The 19,843-nt window shown below is 41.8% G+C and overlaps 1 protein-coding gene across 2 annotated transcripts in view; it reads left to right on the forward strand.

Moving 5' to 3' along the window:
* Nucleotides 1–390: 390 nt before the first annotated feature.
* The window catches only part of SHROOM3 (shroom family member 3), a 147,437-nt gene continuing 127,984 nt past the window's right edge, over nt 391–19,843 (forward strand). For both annotated transcript variants that reach the window (XM_040554721.1, XM_040554722.1), the window contains exon 1: nt 391–570. In XM_040554721.1, coding sequence (XP_040410655.1) covers nt 406–570 — 165 coding nt within the window. In that variant the 5' untranslated portion in view covers nt 391–405. The remainder of the gene's footprint in view (nt 571–19,843) is intronic.

Below are 19,843 nucleotides of genomic sequence, written 5' to 3' on the forward strand. Positions count from 1 at the left end.
ATTTTGGCAATTTGCTGGCCAATGGCTTTTAAATGTCTAACCATTTTTTTCTCTAATTTTGCCCATGTATTAAAAACTTAAGTTTGATATACTGAGGACAGGAAGATAAATCTTAACGAAGCTATAATGCCTGGAATACCTGGGAATGGGAAAAGCACAGTGCTGAAACAGCAGTAAAAAGTCGTGGTTCTGAAGGAGAAGCAGCATGCTGAAATGTTGGTGGGAAACGTCTCTAGCCCATCACCTTGGACTCCAGCTCTGAAGAAAAACTATCCGTCAGCCACTTCTTGTTTCACATGTTTAGGGATGACTTGTGGTGGGCTTCTGAGGAGTTTAATTTGCAACTTCATTAATCTGTGATTGCCCGAGTGGGTTTTGTGTCTGACTGAGTATGTGATAGGACAGATGAGGATGTTAGACAACATTAACACTGGCATATCATCTTCAGAGCCCAGCATTGCCCGTAAAGGAAGATACATCTACCTGGAGGCACTGCTTCAGGGAGGCGCTCCATGGGGATTCACACTGAAAGGCGGACTGGAGCATGGGGAGCCATTAATCATCTCAAAGGTACATACATATTTTTTATTTTAAATAAAATGCTAACAAGTTAGGAGCTGTGCCTGATTTAAAGAGCAAGAGTTGTAAAATAACCCTGAAATGGTTTGGCACTGTGTTTGGCTTGGTTTTCAAATATCTTGAGCACCTAGTGAAGTCAGTAGATTTGCTCAGGAGCTACCTATTTGAGCAGCACGTGAGAGCTCTCAGCATTGTTTAACTATCAAAGTACAGATTTTGTCCCACAGGAAATATTTTTGCTTTTGGAAATTGGCTCTATTTATTTCACTACACTCTCTTTATGAATGGGAGAAGGGGATTTCCTTTTCATGAGGTGATGCAGTCATCTCATGTCATGAAATCATAGCATATCTGAGCACATTTGGTAATCCATAACAGCCTTTTCTGAATAGAAAAGAAAATAAGCGCTTCTCATCACATGATGTGATGTCAGCTAATAAGAACTTTGTGTGGAGAAACAGAAGAATAATAATGAATACTTATTCCTATCTGGTATGCATATACATTATGTTAGCAGTTTACTCATGCTATGTACTTTCTACTTACTATCTTATAAGAGTGGTACGCCTTCAAGATTTGTGTTCTAGCTGACAAGGATATTTTGAGAAACAAATGAGAGAAAGTTCCTCATTCTCATCAGAACTGAGCTTTAAAAAGTAATCAGGTACCTGAAGATGCATATCTTTAAGACAATGGGTTTTCAAAAGCATGAAATTGAATCTATGAATACTGAAATAGGTTTTACCTATGGCCCTAAAACTGTTTTGAAAATAGGATTTTGGTAATAGTGAAATTTAACCTCTAGTGGCTGTTATGTTTCACTTTTATGTTATCTGTCTGGTGCATTCTTCTCGTTTATAGTACGCATTTATGTGGTGAGCTGCTAGGTGCATATGCACTCTCATCTGATCTCATTCCCTCGTGTAAACTGGGACACGTGGGGAATTCAGTCAGAACTGATGTCAACTGGAAGAAAATGCTGATACTCAATTTTATTCAAATCCTGCAACTGGCTGTGCAAACACGCTCGCATGTAAATTGTCAGTCACTTGAATAGTTCACCTGAAATAAATTACTCGTAGTTTGTGCCATCTACATGTTGAAAGAAAGAAAGGACTTCCAATAAAAGTTCTTTCATCATAAAGGAATTTTAGAAATTTCACATAATTGTCTTTCTTGCAGGACTTCATTGGAGATTGGCATAGCCACAGGAAGCAAAACTAGCCTCTCTGAAATGGTCTTATATTTTTCATTTTATAAACATGAGGGACTAATACTTCTGTCAGATTTTTCATTCTTTTTGGTAGCATTCCACATTTGTGGGGACTGAGAGTTTCTTTTGACTTTGACATTCTTTTGCAGTGTAAAAAGTGCCACCCTCCCTTTTTTTAATTGGGGGCAGGGAGGAGAGAGGAAGAGAGATGGCTCTGGCTGCTGAACATTAATTAATCTGTGGGATTTGGTTTCCACAACAACGAGGCCCCTTAATGTCAAACATGCCTGGAGTGTGCATGGCGCCACTGGGAGCTCTCTGACTTGTGCCTGCCTTCCGTGAAAAGCACTGCAAAAATGTGTATTTTTTTAAAACTTGTAGCTGATGCTAGGTTTGTGCTGTCAATGTTGACATTATGTTGCTTTGCTCATGCATTGGTGACAGCTGAACAAAAGCTTGTGAGTAGAAGCTGTGCACTCTAGAATATGCACAGCACCTGTAGCTGCTTTTTGGTTTCCAGTTTCAGCTGGAAAACTCATTTCTTCTTGTGTTTGAATTCTCATGTGTGAATTCACTATGCACTCTTCAGGAAGAATCGAATCGCATATCAGTAATTAAGCTAATTCAGTATTCTTCTGGGAAGTAATGAGGAACTGCGGGAAACAAAAAATTGAATCATACTACAGGTCAGATCCTCTTGTACTTACGCAAGAGTACTAGCAGTACATATGCAGGTACAGCTCTAGGAATGATCCAACAACAATTCTAAATAATGTTACTTATAAATATAAAAAATGTGGATGTCAGATTTTCATTTCTGATTATTCAGAATTAAGGTAGGAATTTTATTCGCTTCAGGTTTCTGTTCTGGCAAATAAATAATATTTACATCTGCTTAAGGATCTATTTGCATTGACAAAGTGGTGTTAAATGACCTTAGTGTTAATAAACATTTAGATTAAAGTAAATATTAAAGTTGGTACCTTTGAAAGCTTGCAACATGACTTAAAACAACAGTTTTAGTCTGCTTACTATACTTCTGGCAGCTCTTTCAATTAAGAGCAAGTTACCTACAGCCTCTCAGCAAAAGTCACCTTGCTATGTAGATGTGTTGCAGTGCTCCTGTGCAACAAGGCAGCTCGATTGCTTGTTGTGTATGTGGTTGAGTGCACAGATAAGCACACGTAGAGTTAAACACGCTAGTAAATGCTTTGCTGAATCAGCCATGATGCTCAGCACATCATGGAACCAAGACTTAATCAACTTGTCAGAAATGTTGGTTGTGCAGCTATCATGAATTTAGGTAGTTAAAACAGATGACCTGTATAAGCTAACGCTCTTCTTTTTTCCCTGTGGAAAGACAAGCCTGTAAGTCTCATGATGGTTACTTCAAAGTCCTCAGCACAGGCCTTTTCTGAATGTGTTTTGCTGGAGGTAGAGGACAGACCATAAATAAACTTATTACAACTGACCTGTATTTTCCCCTCTCCATGTAGGAAGGTGCTTTGACAGTCCCTCTGTTTTCCTGTCTTGTTTCTTGACTGACTATAAAAAATTCTTCACGCAAAGGCTGCAGAATCATAGTACTTTATGATTCTGGCTGTGTAGGGCATTTAAAAGAACATACTCATTTTCAATAAAAAGAAATTTGGAAATGCTAACGCTGTCAGCGAGATGGAGATTCAGGGTGCTGACTGGCCTAGAACAGCACTTTGCCATCTTGGGAGCCTAAGGAAGTTCCCTTTGTTTTCTGGAGCTGCTGGTCGGGCCACAGTGCTTTAGGATTGTGCATGGTATTCCCGATGTGCCACCTAAGCACAAGGTTGTGAGGGATCCTCAGAAACAAGCTTTGTGGAATTTCCCCAACATTTTATTTTGTGCCAGGAAAGGTTAGAAGAATGAGCAAAAAATGTCAGCTGGATATTCCTTTTCCCAAGTGCATGTCCAAAAATCAGTACCTAAATCAGCACGAGAATGTTAATGGTTAGCAGTGGGACAGCATCCAAAAAGATGGAGCCGAGGATGAAAATTAACAAAACGTGATTTGCCTCTTGTATTGATTCTGTGGAATTAAACACATTATCAGGGAATTGTGTAGGTGAGAATTTGAAAGGGAACTATGGCCTTACGTTCCTCCTAGGGAAGAATTTCTCATTTATATGAGCTTAGAGAATAGCTGTCAATCAAATTCTTTACTTAGAACTGTTCACAGTTTCTCCCCATGTTTTGAAAGAAATAAATGTCCTCCTGAGGTGAAGAGGAAAAAGGCTTTGGTGGGAGGAGGAAAGAGACTCCAGAATGAGCATGTTATGTTAAATTTTTCCCAGCTGAGTGAACTCTGCAAATTTGTAGACCTCAAAGAATCTAGCCTAAATCTCAAGAAAATTTGTTACTTGTGGTTATCAAATATTCCTTTGGCAAGAAGATTGTCAGGTTTTTATTACTTTCCTTTATGTAAAATCACAGTTTTCTTCTTCTATACTTTAGTGTTTAAAAGGTAATGTGAGATTATATAAAAACGTCACTAATACTTCAGAAACAGTAGAAATGAAATCCCTAGTAATGAGCTCCACTTCTCTGTTTTCAGATCATGGTTCATAATGCTCATCTTCCTTTTTCTTTTCTTTTTTGATTGTGCCAGTTTTGTAGGTTAGAACCATGTAATTTTGGCTCCGATTTGAGGAGATTTGCTCACAGTGGAAATCTTGTTAAATAAATGGTGTCTTAACCTGGAACCAGGAATATCATGAGAAATGCACAAGTGATTGCTGTTGATACCGAATGCTGAATTGGAACCTGATTTCCTTTGGTCTCAAAACCATAAGCACGCACAGATGAAAACGTGCATATTGCTGTTCTGGTTCATCTTTTGCAGTAAGACTAAATTATTAGTCTTATATTTGTCTGCATATTACTAAAATGAAAGTGCCAACTGTTTTAGGCAGTAAAGGCAATCTGGGAACAGAAGTGTTCGTTCCCTCTTGGTTTGCTGTGAGAATTTGCAAGGCAATAAACATTATTCAGTATCAACTGTTCTGGGGCCAGGCGATCTATTTCAGTGGTCACTTTCTCATTGCTACACACAAACCTTTGGAATAGCTTTGGTTGTTACAGGCCTCTGAAATGTGCTTTTATTTTGAGCTCCATGTTGATGGTATTAACAAAAGAGTTGTTTCTCTTGCCTAAGAATTAAGGCATCTAAAGCCTCCTTTCTTGGATATCAGCTATGTGGGAACACTTTTCACATGCTGTGCTGCAGTTCATCGGTTCCCTGAACTCAAAAGGATAGGTCATTTACAGGGACCTCATGCCAGAAGCATGACACAAACTCTGAGGTTTACCTCTCAGCAGGGATGTAGGAAGTAATAAAAGTTTATTATTAATAGGAATAAAATAGGAATAGCTTGAGACAGAGCCTGAGAAATAGTCCTGAATTCTTGTAAGGTGTTTAGACCTTAAGAGCCCGATCCAGCTTCTGGGGAAATGAATAACCTTCTAGCAATCGGTGCATACAGCAGCTGGATCAGACTGTCCTCCACAAGGCCCCCATGCCTGTGCTGCTCCTGTAATATCTTTGTTGGTGACGCCTTGCTCACCTCACCTGAGTGAGCTCATAGAGCGTTTAGTGACACACAATGAGAATCACTCCAGCAGTCTTGACAAAACAAAACCCAAAAGGCCATTTTTTGATTTGTTTGTTGGAAACTTTCCGTGTTTATTCTCTTTGGGCTAGACATAAGACTTTATTTTTCTCATTACTGCCCTAGAATAGATTAGGGCCTCTGTGTTGTTAATATTTAAAAATGCTCCTTTTCATTATTTATCTTCCAGTGTGCTACAAGTGGGTTGATGAACAGATCCATTTCAAAGCCATAAGCAGCTTGTTGCACTCATGCCTTCTTGCAGAGCATTTAGGGCCATAGATACGGATGCTGTGTATAATATGGCAAGTCCTTATAAATGTGTTCTTCATGCGTAAGGACAGAACAAGAATGATATGTAAAAAGCAAGAGACCAGCACTCAGGTGATTCTTAACTACATCAGCTGACAGGGCATGGAGCACTGGCGTGTTCGTTATTCCTTCAGTTCTTGTTTTCATGGGGGAAAGCAGTCAGTGGGCAGTGGTTTGCCTAGGACTAAACCATAATGTGATTGCTTGTGCTTGGTCTTAGTCCAGAGGCAGGCAGGAGGGTGTCCTGTGAGCAGAAAGAACACTGCCTGGCGTCCTCTCTGGGTTTTAGTAAAAACATTAAGGACCAAATCAGCTTGGACAACAGAATTGACTGCTTCCCAATTTCCTTCTCCCTGTCCCCCTGGTATATCCTTTACATTTTGCATTGGAGAAAGGTGTGATTGTCTGCTGGTGAGCTGAGGGGTTCGTTGTGCAAAATAATCCTTCTGCCAGGCTGGTAATAGACAAGACAGGTGCCTGATCCCGGATGACAGGGAAATGTGGATGGGTGGGTGTTCACTTTCAGAGAAGAAGGGAACTGATGCTGTAATTGTTCCAGAAAGCAGAATGCGATTCCTCACTGCTCTTCCTTGTTTCTCAGGGCTCAGATTAGGGCCTCACCAAAGACTGCTGATGCCAGCACTGGGGACAGGATCATCTACCTTTTCTTAAAGCTAGGGAATTGCTTGATGAAAAGGCTTCTATTGTTAGCCCCCTCCATTAGGCTGCCAATCGTTCCCTAGCACAAAAAGACTTCTGTTCAATGCCACAGCACTGAATTAGCAATTGCAAACAAACCGACTGACTGATGGGAGCAGTGGCTTGCTAGGCACTGGTGCTGCCCCAGCCAAGGCAGTAGAAGCTTTTCAGACTGCAGATCTGCTGTCTGATGGGGCCAGTTGGTCTGTGATTCATCACGATGACCCCATCTGCTGGGACTACCTTGGCTGTCCTGATTAACAAAGATCAGCACAGATGAGTTCTGAGGTTCACAGGCAACTCAGCCGTGTGACTTTCATGAACATGCATGCAGAATAAAATTACCCTTGGAAATGTCACACTTGCATGCTGAGTAGAGACAGACTGACAGGTGTCCGTTTCCACTTGACCAGTCTTGCTTTAGGTTACCTCCTTACCAGAGATGAAGCCATTCTGCATAGTTTCAGTCCAAGCCCACAGAAATCCCTCCTCTAAAAGACCAAGTTTGCACTACTGTATCGCAACTTTGTGGGTTGCGGAAGACTATGTAGTGTAACATCCTTCAAAGTCATAAAAAGGTGTGAGAGACAATATATTTTCTTCTCAGGTTCCTGAACAGAGAGGAATCACGTGTAATTAAACACAACATGTAATCCTTAGGGTCAGTAAATAGAGCCTTCATCAGTCCTGCCCTGGCTTTAGCTTACCTGAAAGAGATTAGTCAGAAAAATGCCATATATCCTTGTTCGCTTAGCTGTAGCAAGTATAATCAGAGTTAAAGTTTACACTGATCCTAGAATGAGAACCAGAGAACGTACTCTTTAAAACGGTGTTTGGGCAGAATAGATGGTTGCTTGTGAAAGGCTTCACTAAACTCAACCTTTCCCACGTTTCTTGGGTGCTCAAGGCATAGAAGGAAAATCCATCATCAATGACACGGCTGGAGCTGAGCTAATCTCAAATTTCATCAGTACTTCCCTTCAGGATCTTTTGATAAATCTCCAAACTGTGAAGCATGAATCCAGCATGGATCTGTTTTGTAGAAAGTGCTCAAAGTTGGGGGGGGATCATTGAATGTGAAAATAAGTTGAACTGTAATTGGCTTGCCAACAAACATTGGAAATCAAAGAAAAAATGTACAGAGTCCTTTGGAAATACACTGCTGAACCACACAATCTTTGCCACTTACTTGTGTCTAGCCAAAGCCTTGAGGGGATCACCATCTGATGGCAGCAAAGAACACCCAGGACCTGTGTCAGATAATCCTAAAATGTGTTGGTGTCTGTCAACCCAGGAAGCAAATCTCTTTCTCACTTGAGAGTTGAGGCAGTAGGCTTTGGATCTGAGCACAAACAACAGGAACTGGTGGGCGTTCTGCCATCAATCTGGAGGCTGCAGGCTACATTTCTGGTCCTGCCTAGGGGAGGCTTTCCCTTTTGACTTGAACCTACTTGCCTTTATGCGTGGAACAAGGAATATCCAGTTAATAATACAAAAACACAATTCAGCATCAGGACTAGCTTGTCTGTAGGAAGATCCTGTGATCCTCCAGCTGCCCAGCACCCAACCCTATCAACCTCACATCATGGATTTCTTCTATGAAGTCAACAGTGTGTTCTGCATTGTGAATGCCTGCCAGTGTGGGGACGGAAGAGGACAAAGCCTGCGTAGTCCGTGTGAGATGAGGCAATCAGAGCCTGGCGTGGCCCAGACTACCACACACTAGTGACGGAGCTACGTGTTGCTAGATAGTTGGAGCTTCCCTGAAAACGTTGCATTGTTGGAGCAGGATGCTTGTGTCTGTGTGCCAGATGAACAGAATTTAGGAAGTATACACTTTAAATGCACTAAATATGTTTCTCCTTTTCCTTATAATCTCGTCTCACATAGGCTGTCATGTCTGCGTTCGTGTCTCACCCAAAGGCTTCCTGTCTCCATATGTCCACTTAAAACCCTCAGATTTGGCTCACTTACCAGGTCCTTGTTTTTGAAGGAGGTACGGGCTGCATGACTTCAGATGGACTCGCCAGAACCCCAGCTCTTTAAAGAGACACAGTTCAGAAGTTGTTAAATGCTGGGAAGCATCTTCGCCCTGTGAAAATACAGTCTATATCTGTGTATCATGTTTTGCACTCCTAGTGAAAAAACACATTCTTAATTAAGTTTGTTTTATGTAAGAGAGGGGCTAGTGGAGGTTCATCCATGTGGCTGAGCTGGGAGAGATTTCTGGTCTTCCAGTTTTCAGCCACGCACTGCCTAACTCTGTTTCTACAAGTCTTGTTACTTTGCCATGAGCTTAAAATAAATAAATAAATGATTCCAGGTTTCTCGGTCAATTGAAATTAGGAAAAGGACAACAGGAACAGACAAGACCAGCTTATCCAGGACACAGCTTGTTAACATCCTAACTGGTATTCAAGCATAATACTAATTTTTCACACTTGCATTAAAAAATCCCGCTGAAAAAAATAATTCAAACCTCAGTGAAGAATGATTCCTGCTGATAAGAAAATCACTGTGCGTAAATTCATTAATAGAATAGGCTGTGGGATACATTTCAAAGCACAGGGTGAGAAATAAGCTCCCAAATCCCATTAAGAAATAACAAGATTTATGTGCATTCCTCCCATATATTAACTTTCCCCTCTGGAAACGTCTTGTGCTGAGTTGGTGCCATTTTTCAGGCAGGTGCAATGTTCTGCAGTTCCCACAGACCCCTCCAGATAATCTGCCAGCCTGAAAGCCATTCCCTATTCTCGCTCAAGAATGGGGATTTTCCGACGTGCCGGCGAGTGACGGGTTTGGCTGACAAATGTCATAGTTCCATGATTTACAGGGTTTCAGTCACACTTTCTGCAGTGCTGCCCTAAGCAGTTTTGTCCTGTCCGTCTTCACAGTTAAAATGTTTCAAGTACCAGGCAATAGGGATAGAAGAGATGCTGTTTTTCAATAGTTATTAGCAGCACTGCATCATTTTCTGAACTTGTCATTATGACTTATGATGCTGAAGTCTTCAGGCAATTGGTTTTTATTATCCGTGGGGTCAGCTCTTGTTAGCACTGTTATAGGTTTTTTTGCCTTTCCAGTGAAGTCAACTTTCTGAAAATCATAGAAGATATGCCAAATCTTCACATTTGCAATTACTTAGAAGAGTTTTCATGACTTTTTGCTTTTAGAAGCATAGATAAATGCAAAATGTCAAATCACATAAAACAGAGTTAAAAGTATTATGGAAATACCTGCTGAAGAAGTGGCAAACAGACCCGTTTCTGTGTGCAAAGTGGAAACAGTTTCATGGAGCAGAAAGAGGCAAGAAGGGCCTCCAGGATCCGTGAAGATGATGTGTTGTGGCATGTTTATTTCAGAAGAACTGAAAGAGCATGCAGTCCACTGCATGTTGCAAAATAATTCCTAACACCTACAGAGAACTACTGATTTCTGATGAGGTGTTGACATAGCCATACAGAAGTATTTTTCTTTGTGTTCTGTTCAGCTTGTAATCAATATTTATTTTTTTCTACCATGACAGTGCCAGCAAGCCACAGTTGACAACTAGGACCCCTTTGTGCTATTTATAAGTGCAATAAAAATTAACTCAGAGGATTCCGAATGTATAGTTATGATACAGTCACAAGATGCAAATATGAGAAAAATAAATACAGTAATGGGTGAAGGGTGAAGCAAGGGTGAGTGGATCTGCAAATGCATCAGTGACTTTACTGCCTCAATAATTGTTGCTTGGAGTTTTGTTATGTAACGTTGGACTTAGAGATGTTTGCAGTGGCACGTAATTGTCAGAATAACTGTATTCTTGGAAACTTGTGGTAGTGCTGGATCTGTTATTACTATTTTTTTTCTTCTGCTAAAATATGCATTATTTAAATGAACGCTTTGTTCAGAAAAGTGGATTTGTCCCTAATGTCAGAGCTCAGATTTTTATGTATTGATCAATGACCTAACTTGCCAGTGGACTGAGAGAGAGCCACATTACTCAAATGCAGTCTCATAGAAACTGGGAAATGAGCTGATGGAATTCAGACCAAAGATCTGGCTGTTTTCCAGGAGCAAATACATGGCAGAACACGTTTCTAGTTTCAAGAGAGAGACTTGAAACAGAGAAAGAAATGAGAAACATTTGGACAGAGAAGGGTGGGGTCGTGGGGGGATCTTCATTTTATCAATGATGCCCCCTCCTCCCTCCTGCCCTTCTTCATTTCATGTTTGCCTAAAATCAGTTGCCAGTGTTTGCTGAATAGCGTCAGCACAGAAGGGATGCAGCCACTGACCTGACTATAAGGCAACTGCAAAAGGTTAGTAGAATTAGTCTTGTACTGCAGACTTGTATTAATAGTTGTATTGTGGTGGTGTTGGCACAAACTCTGCAATTAAATAAGTTGTTGGCACTCTTCCCTAGGTTAAATTACTACCACTGTTCCCCCATGCTTGCAAGTCAATGAATACAACACTTTTGGGGAGGCAAGTTCAAACATTTTTTGTTCTTCTGGGATTCAGCACAGTTCTGATTTCAAGCTAAGAAGTTTCTGCAGGCTTTCCAAGTACACCTCTTGTTGTTATGTCTCTGCAGACAGCCCATGCAAACTAATGCTGGAGTGACTAGGCTGGGAAGGAGGTGGGTGAGGGGGGAAAAACACAAGACTGGTCTAGAAATGAATGCCCTTGGAAGGGGTCTTCACTTTCTCTTATCCCCAGGCCTGTGGATGCTTCTTAGCACCAGGCTGTTGTTGTAGAGGATTAAGTTGCCCTCACAGCTTCATGACCAGCAACTTAACCTCTTTGTCAGCCACAGGCACAGCGGGGTATCCCTGCCTATCCCTGCCCCACAGTGCAAAGCAGCCGCTTTTTCCAAACCAAGGTCCTCTTCTTGCTCCAGCCGTAGTCAGTGGCAATTGGGTTTGGCCAAGGAACCCAGGCACCCTTCTGTGCTGTTCTGCAGGGGATGCAAAGAGCAGTACACCTCCCCAAGGCCGCTTGCCAGAAAACTTCATATTTGTGATTTCCTGACACTTTTTTCTACTTTGGGAAAAGGCGTCCTTGCGCTTCTTCACAAGTCTGTCTCTAATTTACTCTAGCAGGCAGCACCTGTGTCCCCATCTATTAGTAAGGAGTAGATCTAAAAATTGTTCTTCCCATGCGCGTCACAGCTTTGTTGTCATACAGAGTTTTCAGTAAAGCTAGGGAGTCAGCTGCAGTCTGACTTCCTCTCGTGACCCACATAAAGACTAAGGGTAAGATGCAGTCTAGTCCCCTGGGGTAGCACGCTGTAAACCAAACACCTGGAAGTGCTTTTTTCTCTAGGTTCTGGTGGCTGGTGTTGAAAGGCAGCAAGACTGGGTGGAGACTGTACTCTGTACGAGTTGAGAAACTTGTACATATAATGGTTTTCTAAAAAGGGAAGACTGGCAGCATACAGAAAAATGATTAGGGAGAACCTTAATGTGTGTTTTCCTGAAGGCTGGCTGTTATTTAATCAGTTATCAGACATTAATAATGAACTGTGTTTGGAGGTTTCTCTGCCCACCAACGACAAAATCTTTTTGTGGCTTATATCAGTGTTTAATGGGGATTGATAGAGTGAGCCACTGGCACACCAATAGAACTGGGAGAGTTAGGAGGAGAAGCAGAAACAAAAGTGCACTTGAGTGACTCTGCATCTCTGTGACTTCTTGTGTATCTCATCAGCTGCTTAAACAAAAGGTTCCTCTGCTGGCTGGAGCTGAAGAGAACCAGGGTAAGCATCTATTGTTCTATATATTTTATTGTTCTTGAGCTGTGATCTTGTCAGCTCGCATTAACTTAACAGGCTGGACTGTGTCAGTCCTTGGATGGGAGACTTTGAAAGCAATGAGAAATGACACAGAGTGGTTCAGTGCATAGCCTGTGCCCTCTGGGTCACTGCTGAGCCACTGACCCGTCAGACTTTGAGGTGGAGAGGGTGTGATAGTCCTGCTCTGTGAGATGTTCAGGCTTTTGGTGATGAGATACAATAGAAGGTCAGTCAGTGACATATTTTAGTAGAACAAAGGTGTGATCCCATGAGCCAAAGTGTTGTTGGGATAAATTGTATACCAACTTCAGCGCCATCTTCTTATTTTTCCTTCATCTAGAGCAGGTAAGGGTGGTGGCAGATGGCTGTTGTGAGATGTTTTGGTTGCAGATGGCAGTGCTTGTGGTGCAATTGGTATATTTATATATATATATATGGAGGGGTCTGTCTGCTGAGTGTGTTTATAGTTTGTAATCCCATAAAGTGCCAGGATGCAATAAACAAACCAAGAAACAAAAATTTCAGAGTTCAGTCAGAATAAACTTTGGAATATAGAATTGAAAGGTAATACCTAACTGGATTTAGAGGGGTCTCCACAGAACAATTGCATGCTCTTCTCTTCACTTAAATCAGTGCTTAATAGCGATAGAGCAAGCTAGCTGCTAGCACACAAAATAGAAATGTGAGAGTTAGGGGGAAAGGGCTAAAGAAAAGATTTCATGCTGGTTTAGTATGCTCACAACATTTGGATAGTGACAGCATACAGTTGGAGCTTAGTTAGGAGGGCTGCCCCAAGCATCAGTCATCTCAATTTTAAACCTTCTTTGTAATTCACAGGAAGCTGCAGCCTGCCCTTGTGCTTTTTGCAACCTGTTGTAGGCCAAGCTCAATACAAGAGCGAGTCTATCTGCTTTCTTTAGCATAATTTGAAAATGGTGAATTGAATTGAATCCAAGTGCCAGTGTTGTATAGCTCTCTACATCTGTGGGATATCATTGGCCGTCTTCTGTAGCAGTACCTAGAAATTTGCAAAGCAAGTTTATTGTGCCAGAGGAGGTGTTCAAGCAGTTCAAGGTGTGAACGGATACACTTTCTAAAAGTTGGTAATCTGGGAACTAGGTAAGGAGGCTCGGGGTAGAAAGACACCTGTATGCACATGAGAGATGGCGCCTTTCCAAACTGTGCATATTCCCACAAACTCCCCATCCAAAATTAAAAAAAAAAAAAGAAGATGGACAAAAGGAAAATGTGGTTGTCTCATAGCTGCTCAACAGGCAAGTCTGAGATCCTTCTGGCAAGATCAACTGAGGCTGAATTCATCATTGTTTGCCCTGTGTCACCCAGCTGGTCGGGTCAGAGAGCTTTTCTGACCTGAGCCCACAAGTGATGGACAGGTCTGTAGAGGGCATTATCACAACATAATCACATGAAATGAAAGGAAAGGCATGTGCCTTTCTTAACTTTTCCCCCCCCCGTTCACCGAATCTTTAGGATAATACATCTTTTCTTATTTTGCTCTGAATTAATTAATGCTTCTGTTATGTAATAAGGTTTTCACAGCAAAATATGGCCTGGAGAGTAGTGGTGGAGCTTTTCCAAAGATCCACAAAGATCTGGAAAGATTCTGTTGCACTGTTAAAGGAAGCATTAATCATGGTCAGAAATATTTCCTGCTGGCTTGTAGTGTGCTCTCTGGTTTCCTCTGTCCCTCAGGCACTAGTGGAAATTCCAGCTGACAAAGAGCTAGATTTTTTGTGGGTTTATTTACTTTTTTTAATCCTGGTTCAAGTTAGCTATTTTGGTTTTGGAGTAGAACAGAGGGTCTGTAAATTCTTAGTGGCATTACTGCTCTTGCCAAAACAAGAAGCCAAGAAGAAAAATGCTGAAAACCCAAAGGGCCTGATCAGGAGGAGAGCAGAGGAGGAATTCTGTTGGCCTGAAGATTTCAAAATTCCTTTATCATTTTGTTTATGTGTACATGTGTGTTGCTTGGGTGAGGGGGAGCGTATGGGGAGACACGTATTTGGAGGTGGTGTTATGAGTTTGGTTGTTTACTCAGTTTTATAGTTTTTATTTAGTCACAGCATGTTAACCATGGGGTGAAAAATAATCTCTGATATGCATAAAGCTTAAAGAACATAGAACTATGAACTCTTTTTGATTTCGTGGCCCATATAAAGAGACTAGTTCTTATATACCCTGAACAAAAACTATGGCAAGACAAAAAGAAAAGAAAAAACTTGGATGTTTGTGTTGAACTGAAAAGCTTTGCCTGACCCTTTAAAACAAATGACAGGTGAATTTGAGATGAAAACAACTGAAAACAAAACTGAAATAAGCTGCTATAAAAATGTCCAAGTTAAATGTTTCAACCCTTTCAAATTAACCTGTCATCCCTGCCTTGCAGGGATCAACACCATGGACTGCATTTAGCCTGCTTGTGGAAGCAGCCTTGTTCTTGCCGCTCAGACTCACACTCCAGCACTGTTATTACTTGCCAAGTAGTGATGCCCTGCTCTTGTCAAAATAACTTTCAAAGTAAAGCACTGCTTGAACATGGATGAATTTAGACTTCATAGAACCTGCGAATGACATTCCTTGCTATCTTTGTGGCTTATTTTGATATTTTGTCTTCTAGTGAAAAAGAGCTGAAACTTGCCAGGATCCTCTTTCAAAACCTGCTTAGACGTGCAAGGGATATATTATGCTCCTAGGAAGATGTAGGTAGTGAGGTAGAATTGTCAGGAAGGAGTGGATGTGGTAATATCCCTGGATATTATTCCAGTGCATTTTATATTTCTGATGCAGTTGTGATGCTTCAAAACACATCTTTTATCTGGGCATGTAATGACGTCCACTGGTTTATGTGGTTACTCTTTTTTTAAAAAACAAAACAAAAAGCAACAACAACAACAATTGTGTTGTGTATAGGAGCAATAATGATGGCTGGGAATCGCCCTGTGTATAGATGGAGCTGACAATAGTTTCTGGGCTATGACCTCGAGGAAGTGCGTCTCAGATCGGTAGTTCTCAAACATGTTCACGAACGCCTCAAGAGCTGGCACAGCACATCCTGCCTGGGTTCTGCTCCCCCTGCAGCTCGCTGTATCTCCTCCAAGCACAGCATTGCAGTGAGGCCATGAGGAGCACTCAGATAGTGGCCAGTGACATGTGGCCTGTGGCCAACGGCTATATTAAATTAATAATAGGAGAGATAATGGCAGTCAGGAAAATCAACACTGGCTGACAAATGTAGACTTGGTTTTGTTATGCAGTGTTGTTAGCGGTATTCCAGTGTGAGAGGTGTCAGCAGAAGAATCTGAAAACACAAAGTCATTCAGGATTGCAGGTTATTGTTTCCTGGTTTCATACAAAGAGCTTTTTTTTTTTTTGCCTTTTTTTTCCCCTGAGAGCATCATATTTCTGCTTGCAAGAAATACTGATTCATTTCATCCTTGGCTACTGACACACTTTTACAATGGATAACAAAAAATGTTTTATGGGCCCCTTTATCACTGTAGTCTGTGAAGTAATATGAATCAAACAGGGATTAGTCAACAGGTCAGGGATACAGGTGAATGAGTCCTTTGATATTTTTGCCGTTTTGTAGTTACATTTGTGAGGCACCGCTCATATTAAGGAGAAACTGACTTTTAATATTTTTCAATTACCAGTGATACTAAAAAAAAAAAGGCAGTTTGGGCTCTTCCAAGTGGCATGTTACTTGAAAGAATAGGCATCTCCATGTGAGTGGGGGCCTCATGAACAGCCGGTACTGATAGATAATATTCACAGGATAAATATTGACTGATTTACATTTTGGATGTGTATGCTGTGCGCTGCGTTGAAAAACATTCTACACTGGTAGGCATTATTCTCTCTGCTTGATGTACACCTTGCAAGCCGAGGACTGGAAATGACTTGTTCAGTGTCAAAACAGTCAGTGTCACCTTCTCTAATCTTTAGACTTGTTTGCAATTGAGTTCCTGCTGGCAGAGATCTATGCGCCAAACCCCTGTTTAGAGGCTCAACTCTAGTGCAGGAGATAATTATTTTTCTTTTACTGAGCACCAGCGGCTTGCAATTTTCCCTTCATGTGTACCCTGGAAGACATCTCTGAAAATAACAGTGGGTGTTGGGACAAGCGAGTAAATACTCATTGGAGACTGTGGCAATCTCTGATGGAGAGGATTGTGATAGTGGGATGTACAAAACGATCTGTTGCACAACCCAAAAAAGCATTGCCATCTAAATAGAGGATTGATGTGCTTTCTGTCCTCGTGTGTTGGGCATGTTTGGCTGCTTAGCAAGTCGAATAGACTTGCTGTTATTGTACAAGTCCTTTCTGTGATCCAAACTGGGGAATCTATCAGCCTCCTCTGGGCTTTCTCATACTTCTTAACAGCATAGTACCTATTGTGTGAAGTCTTAGATGAACCACAGGTATGGAAAAAGGAAGATTACTTATGAAAGTAATTCTTACATGTTTCATTATTTATTTGAAGTCAATGGAGATTCTGTTGCCACATAGGGAATTAAATATTGGCAAAGACCTACAGTCTTCATAGCTTTGTATTATCATACCTAAAGGGGGTTGCTTTCTACATTTCTGACTCCCCAGAGTGCATCTTCGGGGCACACACTGCAACAAAGATCTGCGTGTCCTGCTACCCCTTTCTTTCCATAACCAGATTAATGAAGATAAACGTACACTGTCTTACACATACCTATCTATAGCATTTGGCTGTAAACAGTGCGACATTGTCAAGGCATGCTTGGGAACGATCATGCAAACACAACACTGCAAAGCAACCGTGCAAAACAATTTTTAGCAGCCCTTGTCTGAGACAAATCCATGAAATATTTTCTGTAGCATAGTCATCTGAGGCTCTCCTTGGCCATCCATAAAACATTGACCAGTTAAGATGCCTATTCTATCTCTGTGTTGCATTGCCAATAATATTGTATCCATGTATTGAACTTCCAAAAAACTACAGGGAAGAAAGATAGAGGAAGAAGGTATTTCTCTTTCCTTATTTCTATTGGTAACTGGAGCTAAGTGAAAAATGGATTTTCAGGTCACTGGATGTTAAAGAAATACTCGCAGTTGATCCAGATGCGTTGTTTCAATAACATCCTTAGCTGTGATGATTCACAAAAATAACTTGAGCTTCTAAATCAAAGCAAATAATAAAAATTGAATTTAAGCTGAAAAACTGAAATGTTTTAAAAATAATGAACTTGATAGTGTTTGGGGGGGAGCTGTTCTGTCTTGTTATTTCAACCTTGCTATTTCAGCTATTCCAAATATTATCCCAAATAACTGCTAAGACTTGTCTCTAAATCTAGGGGTAGCACTAATCCAGGGAAAGAGGTTTTGGTAGCGTTAGGCCTTGTCAGAGCAGCTTGTGGGAGTGAAGCAGCTTTTCTTAAAGCTGGCGTATTTATAACCGCCTAGTACTTCTGTGCCAGTATAAGCTCTTGCCTTTGCACTAAGTTCACGCACGTGCACTCCACCTGCACTGGTGCTGTATGTGTGTGAGACTGGTGCAGGCATCCCTCATCTCTCCCCTGGCTGAGGTAGAAGACTAGAGAGCTGAGGACCCATGCTGGCTCTTGCCACGTGTTTTGCCATTCTTTGGTCAGTTTTGTGTGACCCGCTCCGCAGCCACATAGCTCTGTGTGTGGCTGCACTGTGCACTTTGTGCTCAGCAGCTGGGTGCTGCTGGTTTCTGTCACCCTGGCGGAGCCTGCTCTGGAAGTAGGAGCTACCTGGGTGCTGGCACTCCACAAGTCCCTCCAGCAGCGCGCAGCAGTGTCAGCCAGAAGGTGGTGAGACTTGTTTTTGCTGAACCTTCTCAGCTAAATGTTGAGATGGCTGTAATTAATTCCAGGTAGGTGAGTTATCACCCGCAAGGGCTGCGTACCTCCGCAGGGCTGGACGTGGCTGAGGGCTCATCGCGTTTAACAGACTCGGCCAGCTCTAAGGTTAACTGAGGACAGCTGCTGCATTCAGGACGTTGGTCTGCTCCGCTGTGGCCTCGTGCATGTCCTCCCCGGGAAACATGGGAACAGTCAGAGGGATGTTTGAGAGGAGGATGGGACTGCAAGCCAGACCTCTCGGGGAGCTGTGCGTGTGTGTGCTAATGAGGCCCAGAGGTGATGCCAGCCAGCTCTCTCAAAGTGCGGTTTGCACATGAGTGCACCAAGAATGCACCAGCTATTCAACGATAATAAGTTTTTAGAAGCACACGTTTCTGACCACGTCAAATTTTGTATCCCTTCAGCTGCCAAAATCTGTGGAATTTGACACTGGGGAAACAATCGCATGCGAGAAGAACTTGTACAAAGGGGAACTCATGTTGCTTCCCAGCTAGAGCCTGAGCAGTTGATTGGCTTTTCTAACACAATATCACACATTTATTCCTAAAGCAAGATTAAAACTTTAGAAGAAGAAAGATTAGTCAGCAAGATTAGAAAACATTCTTAGAGAGTTACATTAACCATAAAGAACCATCTGCTCTCTACCACTGCAAAAGCAAAAACAGATTTTTCTTCTACCGTTTTGGATGGTGGATTTCAACAAACACACAAATGGGACCTAGTCTGTTCTCAGCTCAAAAATCCCATTATCTTCTCTAACGTATTACTCATGTGGGTAAGTATAGTATGTTTAAGGGCAGGGATAGGGTGAGCAAACAGAAGAGAATCATGTTCATAGATGTCTTGGTGTCCAGGTACACTGAACAACACCAGAAGATACTGATGTACCCATGGGGTGCTCACACTGAAGTGATAGAAAAACGTGGCTTCTTCTCAACCGAAGAAAACTGCTGGAAGCAAAATCATTCCTTCCACAGAAGATCATTGTTGAGAGAGGCTCAACGGCATCAAGGAGGGAAAATGGAAAGAAGTGGCACCTAGGAATGAAAAGAGTTTTGGGATCAGGATAATGCTAAAAAAGGAGAAAAGAAAACTTGAACCCAAACTGCGCAGACTTCCTTTTCATTGGGTCGCTTTCTATTTACTTTGGCTAAAATTCACATACCAAAGGCAGAAGAATTCCCCACTCAGGTGGGATGAACAGGCTGTTTCAGGCCTGAGCTGGTGTAAATCAGCATGGTTTCACTGACATCAGGAGGCTAACCCTCATGCATGTTGCTGGGTCACCTTTTCCTGACGATTAACACCATCCTCCAGCTCACGTTGCAGCTGAGTACTGCTTGTTCCTTAGTTTAGTCAGAAATGCTGCTGGGGTTAAGTAGCCCCCTGATTTGGGGGAGGTCGTCATTGCACTAGGAACAAGGTGTCGTCCTTCTTCGGGAGGAAAAAGCACTTAGATTGACTCTTTTCTGTCCACCTTACCTTCCTGAATGAAGTATTAAGTACAGGAGATGAACGTACTGAAATCTCATTTCCCACACTTCTGGTCTGATATCAGTTTACTACAATAACCGCTCTTGGAAAAACAAACATTAGCTCAGAAGAAGGCAAACTACAAAATACAAAGAGATGAAATATTAAGGAAGTTGTGAGAAGTCACTTGAGCTTCTACAGTAGCACTTAACTTTCTCACCCCAAGGGCTCAAGTGAGATGAACAGAGTTGCTGAAAC

Source organism: Cygnus olor, chromosome 4 (assembly GCF_009769625.2).
Source record: "Cygnus olor isolate bCygOlo1 chromosome 4, bCygOlo1.pri.v2, whole genome shotgun sequence".
Taxonomy (NCBI): Eukaryota; Metazoa; Chordata; class Aves; order Anseriformes; family Anatidae; genus Cygnus; species Cygnus olor.